General features: G+C 40.2%; 1 protein-coding gene across 8 annotated transcripts in view; it reads left to right on the top strand.

The window, feature by feature from the left end:
• neo1a (neogenin 1a) overlaps window positions 1–24,173 on the top strand; it is a 450,891-nt gene that overhangs the window by 367,250 nt on the left and 59,468 nt on the right. For all 8 annotated transcript variants that reach the window (XM_061974884.2, XM_061974877.2, XM_061974881.2 and 5 more), the window contains exons 10-12: window positions 5,527–5,675; window positions 11,703–11,841; window positions 13,306–13,355. In XM_061974884.2, the coding sequence (XP_061830868.2) occupies window positions 5,527–5,675; window positions 11,703–11,841; window positions 13,306–13,355 (338 nt within the window). The remainder of the gene's footprint in view (window positions 1–5,526; window positions 5,676–11,702; window positions 11,842–13,305; window positions 13,356–24,173) is intronic.

Consider the following 24,173-nt stretch of genomic DNA (forward strand, 5'->3'; position numbering starts at 1 on the left):
TTTTTGCTGTTTTTATCTGCCATACATAGAAAGCCGGTCCCTGGTGGAAAAAAGGTTGGGGAACCCTGGTCTAGATAACATAGATTGGATTTGGATATGCATTGGTGTAAATTATGCTTCACAGTCATATTTTTTGAGTTTGTCTGCAAAATGTTCGATTCTGGAGGCATTCCCAAAAAGCTGAGGCACATAAATAAGACCCGCCCACAAAATGGCGCATCCTGAAGAGACAGTCAGAAAACAACTTAAAAACGGTCCGTAAAATATAATCGATGCAAAATTTTGACCAAAAAAATCAACATAACATGTTATGTTGACCACAATAAAATGGGGGAAAAAATCATAGTATTACTCTTATAATGTCCAAATAAGTACGTCCACCTCGCTGTGATGTCACAACATAACTACAAAACCCAGCGAACAGAGGCATCCAAAACTTTGTGCAAGCTCACGCCAAAATGAATGAACCTAATGATTTGACACTTTGGTATTGTGTAACACGAGTATCCAACGTTGTAACATCTTTTATAAGTCAAAAAAGATCAAATTCATCATAGGTTCCCTTCGAAGCATTTTTCGAGTCTACTTGTGAATGTGCTTCAAACCAAGCTTAAAGGGGAACTACACTTTTTTTGGAATTTTGCCTATCGTTCACAATCAATATGAAAGACATGACGACAGATGTATTTTTTTTAATGTGTTCTCACTCGTAAATAAACGTAAATAAAAGTCTTGTTTACAGCCGAGCCAATGATAGGTCCTATAAAACTCAATAAATAAGCATCCAAAAACCGCCAACAATACTTAATTTACATTTCATGACTTGAATATTAACAAAGTATTAGTGATATTGTTATTATAAGCGATAACGCCGACAAACTATTTATAGCGGCGCCGTAATCACGAGCTTGAGTGCCAATGTTGACATGATTGACTGATCAGCTGCTTCCTTGCTTCCTCGCTCATCAAGCTCATACTTGCCAACCCTCTCGGATTTTCCGGGAGACTCCCGAAATTCAGCGCCTCTCCCGAAAACCTTCCGGGACAAATTTTCTTGTGTGTATATATATATATATATATATATATATATATATATATATATATATATATATATATATATATGAAATATTTGACTTGGTGAATTCTAGCTGTAAATATACTCCTCCCCTCTTAACCCCCCCCCCCCCCCCCCCCCCCCCCCCCACACACACACACACACACACACACACACACACACACACACACACACACACACCTCCCGAAATCGGAGGTCTCAAGGTTGGCAAGTATGATCAAGCTTCTTGGTAGATCATAAATCTTGCCTCTCACCTGGAAAGTAGAAGGCTGAGGACATATTCCGACAAGTTAGTACACTTTGACAGCCAATTTTTACCTGGAAATGGCAAGAATGACACAAAAAGATTCTTGGTTGCAACCCCCCCTTTTCTTCGCGAAGATTATGACTCATTTCTTATCAAAGTGGGAATATAACAACATTCTAGCAGTCGGCATCCTAATGGCAGTAGGCATTGTACAGTAAGTGATGTTTTATTATGTTTGTTGGCTCAAAAGAAATCTGCAGTTAGTAATAATCAGTGATGTTAAAAAAAAAAAAAGCAAACATTGTGATGCGGTTTTTTAAATGAATGTGCCGCGTATGCTTAAAATGATCAAAATAAATAAATATTAAATGTTATTATAAATGTGGATGTTACTGCATTACATATATACTTACAGCATGTACAAACCCCGTTTCCATATGAGTTGGGAAATTGTGTTAGATGTAAATACAAACGGAATACAATGATTTGCAAATCCTTTTCAACCCATATTCAGTTGAATATGCTACAAAGACAACATATTTGATGTTCAAACTGATAAACATCTTTTTTTTTTTGCAAATAGTCATTACCTTTAGAATTTGATGCCAGCAACACGTGACAAAGAATTTGGGAAAGGTGGCAATAAATACTGATAAAGTTGAGGAATGCTCATCAAACACTTATTTGGAACATCCCACAGGTGAACAGGCAAATTGGGAACAGGTGGGTGCCATGATTGGGTATCAAAGTAGATTCCATGAAATGCTCAGTCATTCACAAACAAGGATGGGGCGAGGGTCACCACTTTGTCAACAAATGCGTGAACAAATTGTTGAACAGTTTAAGAAAAACCTTTCTCAACCAGCTATTGCAAGAAATTTAGGGATTTCACCATCTGCGGTCCGTAATATCATCAAAGGGTTCAGAGAATCTGGAGAAATCACTGCACGTAAGCAGCTAAGCCCGTGACCTTCGATCCCTCAGGCTGTACTGCATCAACAAGCGACAACAGTGTGTAAAGGATATCACCAAATGGGCTCAGGAACACTTCAGAAACCCACTGTCAGTAACTACGGTTGGTCACTACATCTGTAAGTGCAAGTTAAAACTCTCCTATGCAAGGCGAAAACCGTTTATCAACAACACCCAGAAACGCCATCGGCTTCGCTGGGCCTGAGCTCATCTAAGATGGACTGATACAAAGTGGAAAAGTGCTCTGTGGTCTGACGAGTCCACATTTTAAATTGTTTTTGGAAACTGTGGACGTCATGTCCTCCGGACCAAAGAGGAAAAGAACCATCCGGATTGTTATAGGTGCAAAGTGTAAAAGCCAGCATCTGTGATGGTATGGGGGTGTATTAGTGCCCAAGACATGGCTAACTTACACATCTGTGAAGGCACCATTAATGCTGAAAGGTACATACAGGTTTTGGAGCAACATATGTTGCCATCCAAGCAACGTTACCATGGACGCCCCTGCTTATTTCAGCAAGACCATGCCAAGCCACGTGTTACATCAACGTGGCTTCATAGTAAAAGAGTGCGGGTACTAGACTGGCCTGCCTGTAGTCCAGACCTGTCTCCCATTGAAAATGTGTGGCGCATTATGAAGCCTAAAATACCACAAGGTAGACCCCCGGACTGTTGAACAACTTAAGCTGTACATCAAGCAAGTATGGGAAAGAATTCCACCTGACAAGCTTAAAAAATGTGTCTCCTCAGTTCCCAAACGTTTACTGAGTGTTGTTAAAAGGAAAGGCCATGTAACACAGTGGTGAACATGCCCTTTCCCAACTACTTTGGCACGTGTTGCAGCCATGAAATTCTAAGTTAATTATTATTTGCAAAAAAAAAAAAAGTTTATGAGTTTGAACATCAAATATCTTGTCTTTGTAGCATATTCAATTGAATATGGCTTGAAAAGGATTTGCAAATCATTCTATTCCGTTTATATTTACATCTAACACAATTTCCCAACTCATATGGAAACGGGGTTTGTATATAAAAGGCGTTTGGATGTTTTTTTAAGGACTTTATAGGCAGAATAGAGTGGCTCCCACAGGCTCCATTGTAAGTGTACTTTTAAACGCATTTATTCAATGTTAAGAATGCATTAAAAAAAATACATCTGTCGTCATGTCTTTCATAATGATTGTGAACAATAGGCAAAATCCCCCCCCTCCAAAAAAGTGCAGTTCCCCTTTAAGTAAATAAATAAGTATGACAAAAACAAATTGTCCCTTCGCTCTGCAAAAAAAGATGCGTTTAAGGCCCTCATTAAAATGTTTTGACTGGAGTCGACTTATGAATCATAAAGGAACGACTTAGCGCTGCTCTTTTCTGGCTTTGTGTTGGAGGGTGCGCCAACTCTTATCTCCGTGTATAAAAGAGCCGTGAATGGAATTTCCCTGATGTCTTTCAGCTCCTGGCAACATTTCATTCACTGTCACTTTCTCATTCAGGCAGTCTCCCTCGCGTTGTCCTTGTTTAGAGGGCAGACAGATGGATGAACACACTTTTAGTGCCAGCAAGAGCCTCGCCACCCAATGGGGGATAGCGAGCGGGCGGCTTTACCTGGACACTATATATCGCTCTCAGGTGGCCTCTTCTGTACCAATTGGAGCTTAGACGTTTGACCTGGGTGCACACAACACAGCTCTTCTTCAGAGGCTGGCTTTAACATGACGCACACGCTTTCAGCCTGCGTGCGCCCTGACAATTGGCAACCTCTCTTTCTTGTCAGGAAAAGCTGTAGCAAATCTTGCAGTGGAGCACTTCAAGCTAAAAGCAGAGTGTTTTATTTCCCATCCAACACAATGATAAGACAGGGTTGTTACTTTGCAATCTTGCCTTGTCTCAAAAATGGACAACAAGTCCCTGGAGATGCTGCTACACTGTAACGGTGGAAGTCGAGCCTATTGTCATGGGAATATACAGTCGTGGTTAAAAGTTTACATCACATGGACAAAAATAGGACCTTTTGGAGGAAAGTTCTGCGGTCAGATGAAACAAAAATTGAGCTGTTTGGCCACAATACCCAGCAATATGTTTGGAGGAGAAAAGGTGAGGCCTTTAATCCCAGGAACACCACTCCTACCGTCAAGCATGCTGGTGGTAGTATTATGCTCTGGGCCTGTTTTGCTGCCAATGGAACTGGTGCTTTACAGAGAGTAAATGGGACAATGAAAAAGGAGGATTACCTCCAAATTCTTCAGGACAACCTAAAATCATCAGCCTTGGGTGCAGTTGGGTGTTCCAACAGGACAAAGACCCCAAACACACGTCAAAAGTGGTAAAGGAATGGCTAAATCGGGCTAGAATTAAGGTTTTAGAATGGCCTTCCCAAAGTCCTGACTTAAACGTGTGGACAATGCTGAAGAAACAAGTCCATGTCAGAAAACCAACAAATTTGGCTGAACTGCACCAATTTTGTCAAGAGGAGTGGTCAGAAATTCAACCACAAGCTTGCCAGAAGCTTGTGATTGGCTACCAAAAGCGCCTTATTGCAGTGAAACTTGCCAAGGGACCAAATATTAACATTGCTGTATGTATACCCAGCAGATTTGGTCACATTTTCAGTAGACCCATAATAAATTCAGGGCAGCACGATGGAACAGGGGTTAGTGCATGTGCCTCATAATATGAAGGTCCTGAGTAGTCCTGAGTTCAATCCCAGGCTCGGGATTTTTCTGTATGGAGTTTGCATGTTCTCCCTGTGACTGCGTGGGTTCCCTCCGGGTACTCCGGCTTTCTCCCACCTCCAAAGACATGCACCTGGGGGATAGGTTGATTGGCAACACTAAATTGGCCCTAGTGTGTGAATGTGAGTGTGAATGTTGTTTGTCTATCTGTGTTGGCCCTGTGATGAGGTGGCGACTTGTCCAGGGTGTACCCCGCCTTCCGCCCGAATGCAGCTGAGATAGGCTCCAGCACCCCCTGCAACTCCAAAAGGGACAAGCGGTAGAAAATGGATGGATGGATAATAAATTCATAAAAGAACAAAAACTTCATGAATATGTTTTTTGTGACCAACAAGTATGTCCTCCAATCACTCTATCACAAAAAAATAAGAGTTGTAGAAATGATTGGAAACTCAAGACAGCCATGACATTATGTTCTTTACAAGTGTATGTAAACTTTTGACCACGACTGTAGTTGAGAAAGTGTTTTTAAATCCTGTTCACTTCTGTCACTTGTTTGTCAGTCCAAGTGCCCGGCCCGGCCCCCAACCTGCAGGCGGCGTCGAACACGCCAACATCCGTCACTCTGAGTTGGGACAAGCCCCTGACAGGCAATGGAGAGAGCCTCACCTACAAGTTGTACTACACAGACAAAAGCATTGGCAGTGAACAGGTGAGTTACACATGCAGTATAGGTGCATATCACCTTGCATGACATGTTTACCTTTTGAAAGTATTGCGTGCTTGTGATGATTTGGGTCAGAAAATATATAGATCATAGATTATACTGTAAACTGATTAATGTCATGCTATAAACGAGAGATGCGCCGATTGATCGGCCACCAATGCCGATTGATGCCTTTAAATGCCGATAGGGTTGTACTAGTATTGTCCTGATACCAGTACCAAAATGTATTTCGATACTTTTCAATACGTTTCTAAATAAAGTGGACCACAAAAAATTGCATTATTGGCTTTATTTTAACAAAAAATCTAAAAGTACATTAAACATATGTTTCTTATTGCAAGTTTGTCCTTAAATAAAATAGTGAACATCCAAGACAACTTGTCTTTTAGTAGTAAGTAAGCAAACAAAGGCTCCTAATTTAGCTGCTGACATATGCAGTAACATACTGTGTCATTTTCCATTCTATTATTTTGTCAATATTATTAAAGACAAGTGGTAGAAAATAAATTATTAATCTACTTGTTAATTTACTGTTAGCCCTGCGATGAGGTGGCGACTTGTCCAGGGTGTACACCGCCTTCCGCCCGATTGTAGCTAAGATAGGCTCCAGCGCCCCCCGCGACCCCGAAGGGAATAAGTGGTAGAAAATGGATGGATGGATGGCATTTACTGTTAATATATGCTTACTTTCAGTTTTAACATGTTCTATGTACACTTCTGTTAAAATGTAATAATCACTTATTCTTCTGTTGTTTGATACTTTACATTAGTTTTGGATGATACCACAAATTTGGGTATTAGTAGTTACAGGATCACACAGTCCTCATGTGTCCAGGGACATATTTCCTGAGTTTATAAACATAATATGATTTTTTTTAAAGAAGATTTTGTGATGCTAACAAATATTGATGTAATCGTAGTAGTATCGAGTAGATACGCTATTGTACTTGATATCATTACAGTGGATGTTAGGTGTAGATTGTGCCGCCGGTGAGCTATCATATCCTCCTACGGTGTGTAGTGAAGCATGTTTAGCTGTTCCTCGTCCTGCAGGGATGATACTTGTAAGAAACTTACTTATTTTGTCGCCATGGAGACCAGGATTAGTGATTTAGAAGTAGCTAAAACACTGCAGACTGCGGATGGACTTTAGCCGCGAGCTAGCTAGCATGTTTTAAAGCATCTCTCCCGTTTCAGTGGTATAGCTTCACCTTTATCGTTTTTAAGCCAAAATGCGTCCGTTCTCCCTTTGCTGTCTACACACTGTGTCTGCTTGTAAGTACTCTGTGATTGTGCGCTGCCGAACATGCTCGTCTGCTCGTAAACCAGCAATGACACCACGTGACGACGACGACGACGGAGGGTGGACCGGTACTTTTTAAAGGCGGTATAGTACCGAATATGATTCATTAGTATTGCGGTATTATACTAATATCAGTATACCGTACAACCCTATGTTGTACGGTATACCGGTACTAATAAAGTACCACGATACTAAATAATTAAAAAAGGTGCTATAAGTGCCTTTGAAAAATACATGTATTTTCTTTTTTTAATGCCATGTTGGCGCGCAGTGACCTTGCTAGTATTAAGAGCCGAGGGGCATGTGCGTCAATGCACACAGCACTTTCAAGCAGAAACAGTGTGAAGTCAGAAGAGAGAGAATGGACGAATTTTGGCTTAAAAACTTAACGACGGAAGGTGAAGCTATAAACACCGAAGCGACGCTTTACTCGCAGTGCTTTAAAACGTTTTTTATATCGTTTAGTTATTGTGCACTATTGATTGTACAACTGTATGTAATTAAAGAGAATAAGGAGATATTTAAATATTGTGTTGCCACTGGTACACTGCCTTTACTGTGTTTTTTTCTGATTATAATTAAAAAATGACATTTAATACATGTGATCATTGCCGGTATCGGGTGATCTCAATTATTGATGATCATTATCGGAATCGGCGGCATAAAACCGTGATTGAAACAACCCTAATATAGATTGATATCAACAGAGAGCAGAGCGGAATAGTATTTAGTGCGCCTGCCTCACAGTCAAAAATCAGGGTAAAAATCTCAAAGTTTGATTTTCTCCTCCCACCTCACATAAACATTTACTTTAGATTTTTTGTAGACTCTAAAATTTTGAGTCTGAATTGTCCTCTCGTTTATCGCTGTTAATTTTTCTGGGCCTGACCGTAGTCAATTTATTTCCATTAAGTACAAATTATTCATTCTAAGTCACATACTGTATGTTCATAGTTACAGCATCAGAAACCCGTTGAGAATCTTCTAAAAGTGTAATAATGAGAGCCCCCTAGAAACACCCACCTCGTCACCTTTACACTTGTTTAATCCAATATAGTACCTGTAATGCTGTCTGAGGCTGAGCCAATCAGTGGCCACAATACTGAACAGTGCGCTCTGGTTGGTTTGGTCTCATCTCGACTTAGACTTAGACTTCCTTTTTATTGTCATTCAAATTTGAACTTTACAGCACAGATAAGAACGAAATTTCGTTACATAAGCTCATGGTAGTGCAGGATAAAAAAGCAATAAGGTGCATATATAAATAAATAAATAGGTTACTGTACAGATAAATATATTGCACTTTTCCACATGCGTCCACGTTTATGGATGTATGTTATATTGTCTTTTTTATTCCAGCGAGTTAATCCATTTTGGGGGGAGTTGAGGGCATAATTAAATTACCGTATTTTTCGGAGTATAAGTCGCACCGGAGTATAAGTCGCACCTGCCGAAAATGCATAATAAAGAAGGAAAAAAACATATATAAGTTGCACTGGAGCCCGGCCAAACTATGAAAAAAACTGCGACTTATAGTCCGAAAAATACGGTATGATGCGTTCAAGAGTCTTACGGCCTGAGATCTAGTGGCCAATAATACTGTAGTATTGGCATTTTTAGTTAATTTAGCAATGTTTATGCTTGAAAATGCTTCATTTAGCAATAAGAAATTAGCAGAATATTCTTTGACTGTATGTATGTGAGTGTGAATTGTTGTTTGTACATATGTATGTATGCATCCTGTGATTGGCTGTTGACCAGTCCAGGGTGCACCTTGCCTCTCACCCAAAGTCAGCATCATAAGCTCCAGCTGACCCGTGAGGACAAACTTATAGAAAATGTATAATTGATGTTAGTTGTATAGTAAGGGGTGCAAGAAAAAAAAAGAAGCATGAATCGTATTTTACAGTTCAAAATGTGGCTTCTTTTTCTGCAGGTAGCCTCCATTGTCCCAGGAGTACAATTCAGCTCGTTAGTTACTGCATTCAGTCAGCCCCAGCGGTTGTGGCATGCAAGCCAGCCGGGCATTAAAAAGCCTTTAATATGATAATGTATTAAACGTCATTGAGTGCATTGAGTAATGATGGCCTCAGCTCCCTGGAGCTGGAGATGAGCCGCTACAAAGTAAAATGCGGAGAGGGCTGTGAAAGAATGCACTACGTCAGGGACATGGCCCATAACACTAAATCTGAACATACTGTTTAATGCATCTGCAAGTGTAAAGTTATTACCTTATTAGGATGCATGACTAAGTTTGACAACCTTTAGAACTCAATGCTGATTGGCTGATCGGCCGAGTTACAGTGATAAACCAAAAAGTGAGGGTAGTTAATGGTATAAGAATCTTATTTTCTGTTAACCGTTCCCAGTACTCAAAGGTACCAATTTTTGGTACTTTTGTGTGTGTTTCTATGTAATTAAACATCAATTTGTTCAATAATAAAATTATTTTTTTTTTTAATTTAACTTTGATTATAATAACTGTGCTTTCCAGTTGTTATATCTTGTTTTCTTACACTTATGAGCCTCATTTGCAAGTATTATACAGTAGACTTTGCATGCAGTTGCAATCCCAAGACATGGCAGTTGTGTATTGACTACATCCAGTCGAGGCATAGTCTTTGCCGCTAAGCTGAATCTAGGTTTTTGTTGCGCCCTACAACTGTATTGTTATTGCAAACCAGCTGTGTAATCTTTTTTTTCATTGTATGATTTATTTAAGAGTTTAAATATTTACAACAACACATATAGCATACTTGCCAACTCTCCCGGATTTTCCGGGAGACTCCCGAAATTCAGCGCTTCTCCCGAAAACCTCCCGGGACAAATTTTCTCCCGAAAATCTCCCGAAATTCAGGCGGACCTGAGTGACGTGTCGACAGCCTGTTTTCACGTCCGCTTTCCCACAATATAAACAGCGCGCCTGCCCAATGACGTTATAACTGTAGAATGATCGAGGGCGAGTTCTTGGTTTCTTATGTGGGTTTATTGCGGCAACAACACACAACAGCAGTCACGTTTTCGTCTACCGTAAAGCAGTTCGTCTGCCGTAAACAGCAATGTTGTGACACTCTTAAACAGGGCAATACTGCCATCTACTGTACATGCATATGTGACATCATCTAGGGCTTTTAGAGAGTGCAGTGCACAACTGCGCACACAACAAGGAGACGAAGCAGAATGCATCATCAGAGAGGGTGTTCAGCATGGTTAGAAAAATAGTGACAGAGAATAGAACAATGATGGACAATTCAACCCTTAGCTCAACAATGAGTAGATGAGTGTTATGTGTGTGTATATGTGTAAATAAATGAACACTGAAATTCAAGTATTTCTCTTATTTATATATATATATATATATATATATATATATATATATATAGCTAGAATTTACTGAAAGTCAAGTATTTCTTATATATATATATATATATATATATGAAATACTTGACTTGGTGAATTCTAGCTGTAAATATACTCCTCCCCTCTTAACCACGCCCCCAACCACGCCCCACCCCCAAGTGTCAAGTATGACATATAGAGCAGTATACATTGAAATGTTTGTAGTTTAATAGCTTGTAAAACATCACACCATACAGGGGAAAGGAAACACCCAAAGACTGAACATATTTCGATAAGAGTAATATCAATGATTAAAAGGAAAAAAAAACAGATGTGTAATCTTAGTTATAATTTTATCACCAAATTTGAAAAGGTTGAAATCGCCATGTAAAATTGCTAATGCTAATGCTAACATTGAGAGAGCGCGTTTTGAGAAGCGGAATCTTACTGTAGGTTAGAGCGTTTTGTATCAGTTATACTTGCTTTGTTGGCATGGAAAATTGTAACATTTATCTAGGGCAGTCGTTCTTAACCTTGTTTGAGGTACCGAACCCCACCAGTTTCATATGCGCATTCACCGAACACTTCTTTAGTGAAAAATAAAAAAAAAATTTTTTTTTTCAAATTTAAGACAAAGTTATGTATTTTTTTTACTGGTGTATAAAATGATCACCTTGTTCAATGAACAAAACCAACACAGTGCATTAACTCATAACCAATTACACACCTGCAAATCAGTGTGACTTCTGCTGTTGCCGTATTCATAATACCCTGATCGGGAGAAGTTTTTATTTACACGATGAGTCGGGTGTGTCTTGACCTCCGCGGCAGAGGCTCCGCCGAACCCCTGAGGCCGACTCACCGAACCCCTAGGGTTCGATCGAAGCCAGGTTAAGAACCACTGATCTAGAGTCAGTCCGCTATGAGTGCTGCTTAAGTGCTTGTTTGCCTGCCAAGTGTTTGAGATGGCCGAGCCTGCAACCAGATATATCGCCACGTCCAACAAAGGTATCTAAATACGACATTGTTTATTTTACATGAATCAATACCCGGTAATACCGATAAAATTCGGTCTATACCTATAAAAGTACCAAATTTGATACCCATCCCTAGACTTGGTGCAATGTGGCAGTTGGAAGATACAGTACAGGCAATAGATGCTTTCAAGCCAGACTTTATTTGTCGACTTCTTTACAACAGATCGAAACCGGAAAACCTCTTCTGGTACCAAAACACCTGTGTGCCCATAAACCCTGTTTACTAACCACCCTCAAAACTACTCGTCTACCGAGTGTCCGCCACAACTCGACTAAACCCGTTGTCCCATGAGTCTTTTTGTGACTTGTTGCATGCTTCTGTCTCTATTCCAGGATGTTGACGTTGACAGTCAGTCATACACAATGACCGGGTTGAAGAAGAACACGCAGTACAGTTTCCGTGTGGTGGCCAACAACAAGCACGGACCAGGAGTCTCGACTGATGACATCACAGTCCGCACACTGTCTGATGGTCAGTAAATAATGGGAGTGAAACTGCACTCTAGTCTGGTTACAACTACATTCTCAATACATTAATACAACGGAGCCTCGCTTCATGAACCTTATTGGAAAATAGAAAAGTTTGTTTATTGAAGAAAATTCCTCCTTTGAAAAACAATGTAAACATGGATAATATGGTCCAGCCTCGTCTAAAGGCTGAAACCGTAAAGTAAAAGTACTGCGCTATACAGTACTTTATATCAAACAAACTTAACAATGGAGTGATGAATCAACTTACTATTGACCAACAAAGTCAAAACAACAACCAGCTGACCGGCCCTTCTCTCATGCAGCCGCCCTGCCGACACACACAAACACACACACACTGTCACTAGCACTGTGGTGCACTTACAGTTTGAAATCACAAAAAGTCTTAACTTTTAACAGCCAATGATTAGGAATAAAAAAAATAAAATCCACTTCATCTTGTGGGTTAATCTTCTTTGCGAGAAGGGATGGGGAGAAGGTCAGCCAGTGTACAACACTGTAAATATTTTTTGTGAATAATTTAAACCACACATCAATCAATCAATCAAAGTTGATTTATATAGCTCCTAATCACAGGTGCCTCGAAGGGCTGCACAAACCACAATGACATCATTCATGACCATGTGAGAGTTTATTGTTTATTGTTTATTGAATGGATCCCCATTAGCTGACACCAAGGTGACTGCTAGTTTTCCTGGGGTCCATATAGGAGCATACAACATAAAAATACAAAGAATACATGCATTACCAAACATTATACAAAGGAAAAATACAACATAAGATAAAAAAAACTAGTTAAACCCAGTATTAAAAATTAATGTCATGTGGGCAGCTGCAATATGTGTATCTTCAAAGCTGACAATTTACTTTGTGAGAGTCCAGTCCATTTGGGGCAAGCAGAGGGTCATTGAGGAGTGGTTCACACTAGGTCAAGACTTAGAACAGCTAGCACGTCCTCCAGACTGGTATCTCTCCAGGGATTATTCGTGGCTATCTGGAAGGGGGGCAAAAAAGAGAGAGAAGCGGCAGGTCAACTGGTCTAAAACAGAGCCTATTTATAAGCTACAGTATGTAGATGAGTAGATGCGGTAAAAAGGCTAAAAAAACAAAACATTTTAAAAGCACACAAAGTAGCAATTAGCACATTAGTTAACAGCAGCACTGAATGAGCACAGAATATCGATCACAAAGGATGTGCTGCCGGGGACAAAATGTCTGCGCTGCGAGGCACACAGTGACTGGATGACACGTTTGTACATGGAGACGAGGTTTGCACAACAGAGCATATTTTTATTCGGGCTGTGGTTCGTAAATGGAAATACTCGTACAATGAGGCTTTCGTAAATCGAGGTTCCACCGTACTTTATTGTATCATATACTCAATGAACTCTGTTTTGTTTGAATGAATTGTCTCTCTTTACTGATATTGTTTTCGTCTGTGTCACAGTGCCAAGTGCCCCTCCTCAAAATTTCACTCTGGAGGTTCAGAACTCAAAGGTAAGCCAGTGTTCAAAAGGGTTTATGTCTGATTTCCCTGAGCGTAAGATGCTCGTTTTGTGAGAAATAGATTGTTCATTCCCTGCCAACATTTAAACAACACAACATATTGCTGTTAGTGTGTGCGTGGGTCTGGGTGTGTGTGTGTGTGTGTGTGTGCGTTCGTGATTAGCTGCACGACACTGTCTCACCACCCCAGCTGGTTAAGAGGGTGTGTGAACCCTCATCGATCGTCTCATCAGCAGCAGGCCCGCCTGTCAGATGGATTTATCCTGGGTATCGCGCTCCATCAGCACAGTTTCAGCTGAAGACATGCTGCTAAATGGACAGGCCAGCCTTGAAGACTGCGGACAGGCAATGACAGCATTTAAATGTCTCATAAAGAACGATTGCGTGATAATCATTTTAAAATGGAATCTTTAGCCTTTTAGTGGCATCGTTTTACAAACCCCGTTTCCATATGAGTTGGGAAATTGTGTTAGATGTAAATATAAACGGAATACAATGATTTGCAAATCCTTTTCAACCCATATTCAATTGAATGCACTACAAAGACAAGATATTTGATGTTCAAACTCATTAACTTTATTTTTTTTTTGCAAATAATAACTAACTTAGAATTTCATGGCTGCAACACGTGCCAAAGTAGTTGGGAAAGGGCATGTTCACCACTGTGTTACATGGCCTTTCCTTTTAACAACACTCAGTAAACGTTTGGGAACTGAGGAGATACATTTTTAAGCTTCTCAGGTGGAATTCCTTCCCATTCTTGCTTGATGTACAGCTTAAGTTGTTCAACAGTCCGGGGTCTCCGTTGTGGTATTTTAGGCTTCATAATGCGCCACACATTTTCAATGGGAGACAGGTCTGGACTACAGGCAGGCCAGTCTAGTACCCGCACTCTTTTATTATGAAGCCACGTTGATGTAACACATTGCTTGGCATTGTCTTGCTGAAATAAGCAGGGGCGTCCATGGTAACGTTGCTTGGATGGCAACATATGTTGCTCCAAAACCTGTATGTACCTTTCAGCATTAATGGCGCCTTCACAGATGTGTAAGTTACCCATGTCTTGGGCACTAATACACCCCCATACCATCACAGATGCTGGCTTTTCAACTTTGCGCCTATAACAATCCGGATGGTTCTTTTCCTCTTTGGTCCGGAGGACACGACGTCCACAGTTTCCAAAAACAATTTGAAATGTGGACTCGTCAGACCACAGAACACTTTTCCACTTTGTATCAGTCCATCTTAGATGAGCTCAGGCCCAGCGAAGCCGACGGCGTTTCTGGGTGTTGTTGATAAACGGTTTTCGCCTTGCATAGGAGAGTTTTAACTTGCACTTACAGATGTAGCGACCAACTGTAGTTACTGACAGTGGGTTTCTGAAGTGTTCCTGAGCCCATGTGGTGATATCCTTTACACACTGATGTCGCTTGTTGATGCAGTACAGCCTGAGGGATCGAAGGTCACAGGCTTAGCTGCTTACGTGCAGTGATTTCTCCAAAATTCTCTGAACTCTTTGATGATATTACGGACCGCAGATGGTGAAATCCCTAAATTCCTTGCAATAGCTGGTTGAGAAAGGTTTTTCTTAAACTTTTCAACAATTTGCTCACTTTGTTGACAAAGTGGTGACCCTTGCCCCATCCTTGTTTGTGAATGACTCAGCATTTCATGGAATCTACTTTTATACCCAATCATGGCACCCACCTGTTCCCAATTTGCCTGTTCACCTGTGGGATGTTCCAAATACGTGTTTGATGAGCATTCCTCAACTTTATCAGTATTTATTGCCACCTTTCCCAACTTCTTTGTCACGTGTTGCTGGCATCAAATTCTAAAGTTAATGATTATTTGCAAAAAAAAAAACGTTTATCAGATTGAACATCAAATATGTTGTCTTTGTAGCATATTCAACTGAATGTGGGTTGAAAATGATTTGCAAATCATTGTATTCCGTTTATATTTACATCCAACACAATTTCCCAACTCATATGGAAACGGGGTTTGTATAACCATCGAAATGTGTACAGTTCTGTTATTATCGCCTTATCGAGAATTGAATCTCCAGCTGCATTTAGTTAAGTAGCTTCCTTACAGCGACTTGTTGTGTCTCGGAGTCTTTTAACACTCATTTATGAAATCACATTTATTACCGTGAATAAACTATTGCACTTGTGTTACATCGTCTGCAGAGGTGGCTGCAGGCTTCACAGCAGGCTGAAAACAAGACGCCGAAATAGACCGCCTATCTCCCCCCCCCCCCCCCCCCATTACATGTTCAAACAGAAGTCTGCAGGCCTATTTAACGCACGCCTCCACCAAGTGATGGATAAAATGTTTCTGAAGATTATACTCACGATCTGTAAGACAGATGGTGTACATAGAGAGCGTTAAAAAAAAAACAAAGAAAAAAAAAACGTACATCTGCTGACTGCACTGCAAAAACTGAAATCTAAGTAAGATTAAATATCTCAAATAAGGGTGATATTTGCTTATTTTCTGTCTGATAAGATAATTATTCTCACTGAGCAGATTTTATGTTAGTGTTTTACTTGTTTTAAGTGTTTTGGTCCTAAATGATCTCAGTAAGATACTACAGCTTGTTGCTGAGATTTGATGACCTATATTGAGTAAAACATGCTTGAAACTAGAATATCAACTGTTGCAAAGCTGTGTCATCAACACTCATAAGTATAAAACTACTTTTTTAATTAATAATTTCTTACTTCAAGCATGAAAAAAAAATCATGATGCCAAGCGCATATCATTATGTCAAGATAATGGCAATAGCATTTACTTAATTTAAGAATATTTTACAACATATTGAGCAAAAATGTCTCTTTTTTTCTACCAAGAAAAGTGCATTTGTTATTAGTGAGAATATACTTATTTTAAGGTATTTTGGGGTTCATTGAGGTTAGCTAATTTTACTTGTTTTGGAAAGTCTTGACAAGCCGAATTTTCTTGTTCTATTGGCAGATAATTTTGCTTAGTTCAAATAAAATACCCCTAATTTCTGGGGGGTTTTCTGGTTTTTGAACACTGACTTTTTGCAGTGTGCAAAAACATGTTTGGAGGCCTTTCCTCCCTCCTGGTCGGTCAGTACGCAGAGTGGAGAAGTGTCCGAGTAATGCCGATAGGAAAAGGACCGTTCAATAATTCTATCGCACAGCAGCAGCTTGAGGGAGCACTGGCCAGCCGTGTTAAAGGAGTCAGCTGGGAGTCGAGGGTTGGGAAGCTGCTGCTGATGTTGTGAAGAACATGAAGAGGAGTCATTGGATGGAAAGGACATGTATTGTTACTGATGTCTTGTTAGTCTCTCCCCAGTTACACCCAAACAAAAGAGTACATACAAACTGTGAAACAATTACAAACCCCGTTTCCATATGAGTTGGGAAATTGTGTTGGATGTAAATATAAACGGAATACAATGATTTGCAAATCCTTTTCAACCCATATTCAATTGAATGCACTACAAAGACAACATATTTGATGTTCAAACTCATAAACTTTGGTTTTTTATTTGCAAATAATAATTAAGTTAGAATTTCATCGCTGCAACACGTGCCAAAGTAGTTGGGAAAGGGCATGTTCACCACTGTGTTACATGGCCTTTTCTTTTAACAACACTCAGTAAACGTTTGGGAACTGAGGAGACACATTTTGTAAGCTTCTCAGGTGGAATTCTTTCCCATTCTTGCTTGATGTACAGCTTAAGTTGTTCAACAGTCCGGGGGTCTCCGTTGTGGTATTTTAGGCTTTATAATGCACCACACATTTTCAATGGCAGACAGGTCTGGACTACAGGCAGGCCAGTCTAGTACCCGCACTCTTTTACTATGAAGCCACGTTGATATAACACGTGGACTCGTCAGACCACAGAACACTTTTCCACTTTGTATCAGTCCATCTTAGATGAGCTCAGGCCCAGCGAAGCCGACGGCGTTTTTGGGTGTTGTTGATAAACGGTTTTCGCCTTGCATAGGAGAGTTTTAACTTGCACTTACAGATGTAGCGACCAACTGTAGTTACTGACAGTGAGTTTCTGAAGTGTTCCTGAGCCCATGTGGTGATATCCTTTACACACTGATGTCGCTTGTTGATGCAGTACAGCCTGAGGGATCGAAGGTCACGGGCTTAGCTGCTTACATGCAGTGATTTCTCCAGATTCTCTGAACCCTTTGATGATATTACGATCCGTAGATGGTGAAATCCCTAAATTCCTTGCAATAGCTGGTTGAGGAAGGTTTTTCTTAAACTGTTCAACAATTTGCTCACGCATTTGTTGACAAAGTGGTGACCCTCGCCCCATCCTTGTTTGTGAATGACTGAGCATTTCATGGAATCTACTTTTATACCCAATCATGGCACCCACCTGTTCCCAATTTGCCTGTTCACCTGTGGGATGTTCCAAATAAGTGTTTGATGAGCATTCCTCAAATTTATTGCCACCTTTCCCAACTTCTTTGTCACATGTTGCTGGCATCAAATTCTAAAGTTAATGATTATTTGCAAAAAAAAAACGTTTATCAGTTTGAACATCAAATATGTTGTCTTTGTAGCATATTCAACTGAATATGGGTTGAAAATGATTTGCAAATCATTGTATTCCGTTTATATTTACATCTAACACAATTTCCCAACTCATATGGAAACGGGGTTTGTATCTTTCCAAACAGCTCTCATTACCAATCAGTCAATTTAGAAGTTAAAGTTAAAGTTAAACCTCTGATAGTCACACACACGCTAAGTGTGGTGAAATTATCCTCTGCATTGGACTTATCCCCTTGTTGCACCCCTGTCACGTTCAAACACTGATGACATCTATTAATCAGACAAGAAGCAAGGAATCATGCAGACAGAGTTCAATTTAGCTCATGAAGAGACACGTCTTTTGGGCTGTACTCTAGTTACAGATCCAAACTAAGTTCTAAAAGTCCAGCCCGCGTGCTTCCTCTATTTATTTGGAAGGTCCCTGTTACATCACTGAAGCTGTCGCTGAGGGAAGGGGGTAATCTGGACAACTCCAGTTAGACACAATATATGATTATACAAAAATGCAAATGTGTTGACGCTGGTGATATCGCCTTGTCTCTGCTCTGTCTGCGTCACGGCGGTGTTCGGCCTTGGCAGTCAGCAGGTCTGGACACAACACTGATAGAGACGGCTTTGCACAGATACAAAAATCTAACTTGAGCACAATAGCTAATAACTATAGCAACGGACTTTAAGCATACTAAAGTTGTGTGATAACTTTACACATAATTATTCTAACAACCCCCTGGGGGGCGAGGGGAGCAGTGAGCAGCAGCGGGGGCCGCGCTCGGGAATCATTTTGTTGATTTAACCCCCAATTCCAACCCTTGATGCTGAGTGCCAAGCAGGGAGGAATGTCCCGATCAATTTTTTTGGGCTCTGATCCCGATTCGATTTTTTTAATCTCCGATTGATCCAATTTCGAGTTCCAATCGGATACTTTGACATTAGATTCAATTTCCGCGAAATCGCAGAAATTTGCATTTTTAAATGTTAATTTTTGCGTCTAAATATCACTGCGCGTTTTTTTTTCAATGAAATATCAATAAAAATACGATCCAAACAAAATTTGTTGAACAATTCACTTCAGCTGCAGGTACTCGCCGTTCCTCTTGCTTCGACGTCGCACTCAGCTGGAGACGATCAGGAGCACCGAAACAAGCTCGCTAGTTAGCTAAACATCTAGCTAGCCTACTTGTTGTCGCCGTCGTTCGCTCTCCGAGCCACAACGTTGACAGCTGTCTACTTTGCTGCTAATCATATTTGGAGGATTACAATCCAAACACTGTTATTTCTGAACCAGTTGTGGTTCTAGAGCAGGAGTCCCCAAACTAAGCACTTATTTCTTATTTCTTGGTGTTGTTTAAAGCTAGTTCAGCGAGAGACACTGAGAGTAACAGTGGTAGAAAAAAAATCTATATATATATATATATATATATATATATATATATATATATATATAAAAATAAAATAATTATAAAAAAAAAAAATTATATATATATATATATCGTACTTGCCAACCCTCCCGATTTTCCCTGAGAGACTCCCGAATTTCAGTGCCCCTCCCGAAAATCTCCCGGGGTAACCATTCTCCTGAATTTCTCCCGATTTCCACCCGTACAACAATATTGGGGGCGTGCTTTAAAGGCACCGCCTATAGCGTCCGCTTTTCCTGCATACAAACAGCGTGCCGGCCCAGTCACATAATATATGCGGCAATTACACACACACAAGTGAATTCAAGGCATACTTGATCAACAGCCATACAGGTCACACTGAGGGTGGCCGTATAAACAACTTTAACACTGTTACAAATATGCGCCACACTGTGAGCCCACACCAAACAAGAATGACAAACACATTTCGGGAGAACACAACATAAACACAAGAGAACAAATACCCAGAATCTCTTGCAGCACTAACTCTTCCGGGACGCTGCAATATACACCCCCAATCTCCCGAATTCGGAGGTCTCAAGGTTGGCAAGTATGATATATATATATATATATATATATATATATATATATATATATATATATATATATATATATATATATATATATATATATATATATGTATAATTTTTATTTTTTTTATCTGTCCTTTCTAATCCATTTTCTACCGCTTGTTACTCTCGGTGTCTCCTAGCCGCTCAGGCAAATAATATTGTATAAAAACGAATGTTTCCATCGATAACGTGACATCAAGTGCGCTCTCTCTCTCTCTCTCTTTTTATATATATATATATATATATATATATATATATATATATATATATGTATAAATATACACACCCGGCCCCCGGCCAAATTGTTTTAACCTAATGTGGCCCCCGAGTCAAAAAGTGAGGGGACCCCAGTTCTAGAGTATTTATTAGTAGCCATGGAGAAGGTATATTTTTGACGTGACGGATGTAAACAGAGGTCACAACACAGGAAGTATATTACCTGAGGCGGGTGTGGTTACAGGATAAAGTTGCCAAATGGGAAACGATTTCTGAGTTCTTTGCATACATGTTATAGAATTTTCCATTACATTATCTACTAACAAAAACATGGGACACGTGAGTGTCAAAAAGACAGCCAAGAGAGGATGGTCAATGAGGATAAATCTAAATGTAAAATATAGTGTAGAAATGCACCCAATTGCAGGAAATGTAGTTTTGATTTTCAAAATGTTCTATTGGGGATTGGCTGATAGAAATGTACACTTTTTTTTATTTCAGTTTTTCACTTTTTTTCCTCAGAATGCTCACATCCCTGTAGATTAAAGAACTAAATGTTGAATGCCAAGTAATTTAAGTAAACACAATTTAAAAAAAAAATCATGAAGCTTATCTTATCTCGGCGTGGCGCAGAAGTTACAGCGGCCGTGCCAGCAACTTGAGGGTTCCGGGTTCAATTCCAGCTTCCGCGATCTTCGTCACCCTCGACACGTCACTCTTGCTAACCCGTGGTTAGCGCCTTGCATGGCAGCTTTGCACCATCTGTGTGTGAACATGTGTGTGTGAATGTGGAAATAGTGTCAAAGTGTTTTGAGTACCTTCAAGGTAGAAAAGCGCTATACAAGTATAACCCATTTACCAGTCTTACTAAATGTAGAAGTTGCTAGTATTGCTGTAAATCAGATGATGTATTGAATGCTACATAAAAAAGCAAAACAACAATTGGCTCCCATTTAAATCATTTGTGTTTTGCCTTCAAAGCCTTCCTGTATTCACGGACTTACTCTCCGGGTTGTAAACAATAACAAAAATAACCAGATAAAGGCAAAATATCTATGTAATCAATTTAGTATCATTTACTACATTAGGTATTGATAGTATCCACATCTGGATCAATCACCCCCAATTTACGTTAAAGGTTTAGCGGTTAGCTTCTTGTGTCATCCTGCTTGGTGTGTGTTTGTAGCATGAATTGATTGTACCATGAATTGATTAACGTGGACCCCGACTTAAACAAGTTGAAAAACTTATTCGGGTGTTACCATTTAGTGGTCATTTGTACGGAATATGTACTGTACTGTGCAATCTACTAATAAAAGTCTCAATTTTTAGCCATTCCTTTTCCTCTAGTCCTCCAGTGATAATGTTACGTGGAAGAAGGTTAGTTTATTTTCCGCCATGGTGGTGAGGATTAGTATCTTAGAAGCGTCTTCGCACTGTGGATAGACAACGTTTTCATTGCATCTTGCACTCAATCTCGAGCCGGTGTTCTGGGAAGACACGCACCCTCCTGGAATTCATGCAAAACCTGGAAATGTAATTGTGTTTCCCTGAGTGTGCCTCTTTTTTGAAGGAATCTTTTGCATGAGTAAAATCTTTGGCACATGAAGCACATTTTAAGACATATTTAAAAATATTGACCCACGATCGGGACAAAATATAGTCAAAAATATTCATGCATGTACAAATTACCCGCCAATAACACTGGTGAAGTGTGGAATCCCCGCTCTTTTTCGGAGCTGCGCATTTTCTCCTCACCCTTCTTCAACTGTCTTTAAAGGCCTACTGAAATGCGATTTTCTTATTCAAACGGGGATAGCAGGTCCATTCTATGTGTCATACTTGATCATTTCGCGATATTGCCATATTTTTGCTGAAAGGATTTAGTAGAGAACATTGACGATAAAGTTCGCAACTTTTGGTCGCTGATAAAAAAGCCTTGCCTGTACCGGAAGTAGCAGACGAGTAGCGTGACGTCACAGGTTGTGGAGCTCCTCACATCTGCACATTGTTTACAATTATGGCCACCAGCAGCGAGAGCGATTCGGACCGAGAAAGCGACGATTTCCCCATTAATTTGAGCGAGGATGAAAGATTCGTGGATGAGGAAAGTGAGAGTGAAGGACTAGAGGGCAGTGGGAGCGATTCAGATAGGGAAGATGCTGTGAGAGGCGGGTGGGACCTGATATTCAGCTGGGAATGACTAAAACAGTAAATAAACACAAGACATATATATACTCTATTAACCACAACACAACCAGGCTTATATTTAATATGCCACAAATTAATCCCGCATAACAAACACCTCCCCCCTCCCGTCCATATAACCCGCCAATACAACTCAAACACCTGCACAACACACTCAATCCCACAGCCCAAAGTACCGTTCACCTTCCCAAAGTTCATACAGCACATATATTTCCCCAAAGTCCCCAAAGTTACGTACGTGACATGCACATAGCGGCACGCACGTACGGGCAAGCGATCAAATGTTTGGAAGCCGCAGCTGCATGCGTACTCACAGTACCGTGTCTGCGTATCCAACTCAAAGTCCTCCTGGTAAGAGTCTCTGTTGTCCCAGTTCTCCACAGGCCAATGGCGGCCGCAATACACCGCTTCCCACCTACAGCTTTCTTCTTTGCTGTCTCCATTGTTCATGGAACAAATTGCAAAATATTCACCAACACAGATGTCCAGAATACTGTGGAATTTTGCGATGAAAACAGACGACTTAATAGCTGGCCACCATGCTGTCCCAAAATGTCCTCCACAATCCGTGACGTCACGCGCTGACGTCATCATACCGAGACGTTTTCAGCAGGATATTTTGCGCAAAATTTAAAATTGCACTTTAGTAAGCTAACCCGGCCGTATTGGCATGTGTTGCAATGTTAAGATTTCATCATTGATATATAAACTATCAGACTGCGTGGTCGGTAGTACTGGGTTTCAGTAGGCCTTTAAGAGTTGCTTGAACTTGGGTTCAAAGGAGAAGAATGCACAAATGTGACAGACACAAGTCATTATGAGGGTGATAAAATGGAAGCAAGCTAAGCCACTTAACACGAATGTAATTTGTGCATTTTCTTCAATGGGGCGTGTATGTGTGACATGTTTATGCAGTCAACCTTTTGTGCGACAGCGGGGACGCATTAATTCATTCATGAAGTCCTCACGCATGCTGAGACCCCTCCTCCGTACAGTGCTTCCGGAATGCGAGTGGCCCAGCCAGAGCGCCAATTGATCATCTCTGGAGAGATCTGAAAATGGCAGCGCACCAACCGTGAGAGAAATGGTCGAAACAGGCCAAAGATAGGCGTGCCAAGCGTGTGGCATCGTATTTAGAAAGACATGAGGCTGTAATGGCCGCCAAAGATGCATCAATAAAGTATTGAGCAAACACTGTGAATATTTATGTACATTTAATTTCTTAGGTTTCTATCCATCCATCCATTTTTTTACCGCTTGTCCTCATTAGGTGACGGATTAGTTGGAGATAAGCCCACCTGAATTCAGGTCCAGTTTGCTGGATGATATATTGTCCCACATATTAATGATTGACATTGTCAGCATTATTATGAGACCATATTAAGCACTAATGTAATCATAATATAATGCAAGTAACCCTTGCAAACACAATAAACTTGTATTAGTCATTAGTATTTTTTTACCATCGTAAATAGACGGGATGTTCCAATTAGGGTTTTATGCTGGCAATTCCAATACCGATCATCCATGAGTGACACACCTTCTCATTTCAATGCATTTTCTTTATTTTCATTAGGGATGTCCGATAATATCGGGCTGCCGATATTATTGGCCGATAAATGCTTTAAAATGTAATATCGGAAATTATCGGTATCGGTCTCATAATTATCGGTATCGGTTTCTAAAAGTAAAATGTATGACGTTTTAAAACGCCGCTGTGTACACGGACGTAGGGAGAGGTACAGAGCCAATAAACCTTAAAGGCATTTCCTTTGCGTGCGTGTCGTCCAAATCACATAATAGCTACCGGCTGTTCTCATCACAAATTAATGCAAGGTATA

The sequence above is a fragment of the Nerophis lumbriciformis genome, linkage group LG15 (assembly GCF_033978685.3).
Source record: "Nerophis lumbriciformis linkage group LG15, RoL_Nlum_v2.1, whole genome shotgun sequence".
NCBI lineage: Eukaryota > Metazoa > Chordata > Actinopteri > Syngnathiformes > Syngnathidae > Nerophis > Nerophis lumbriciformis.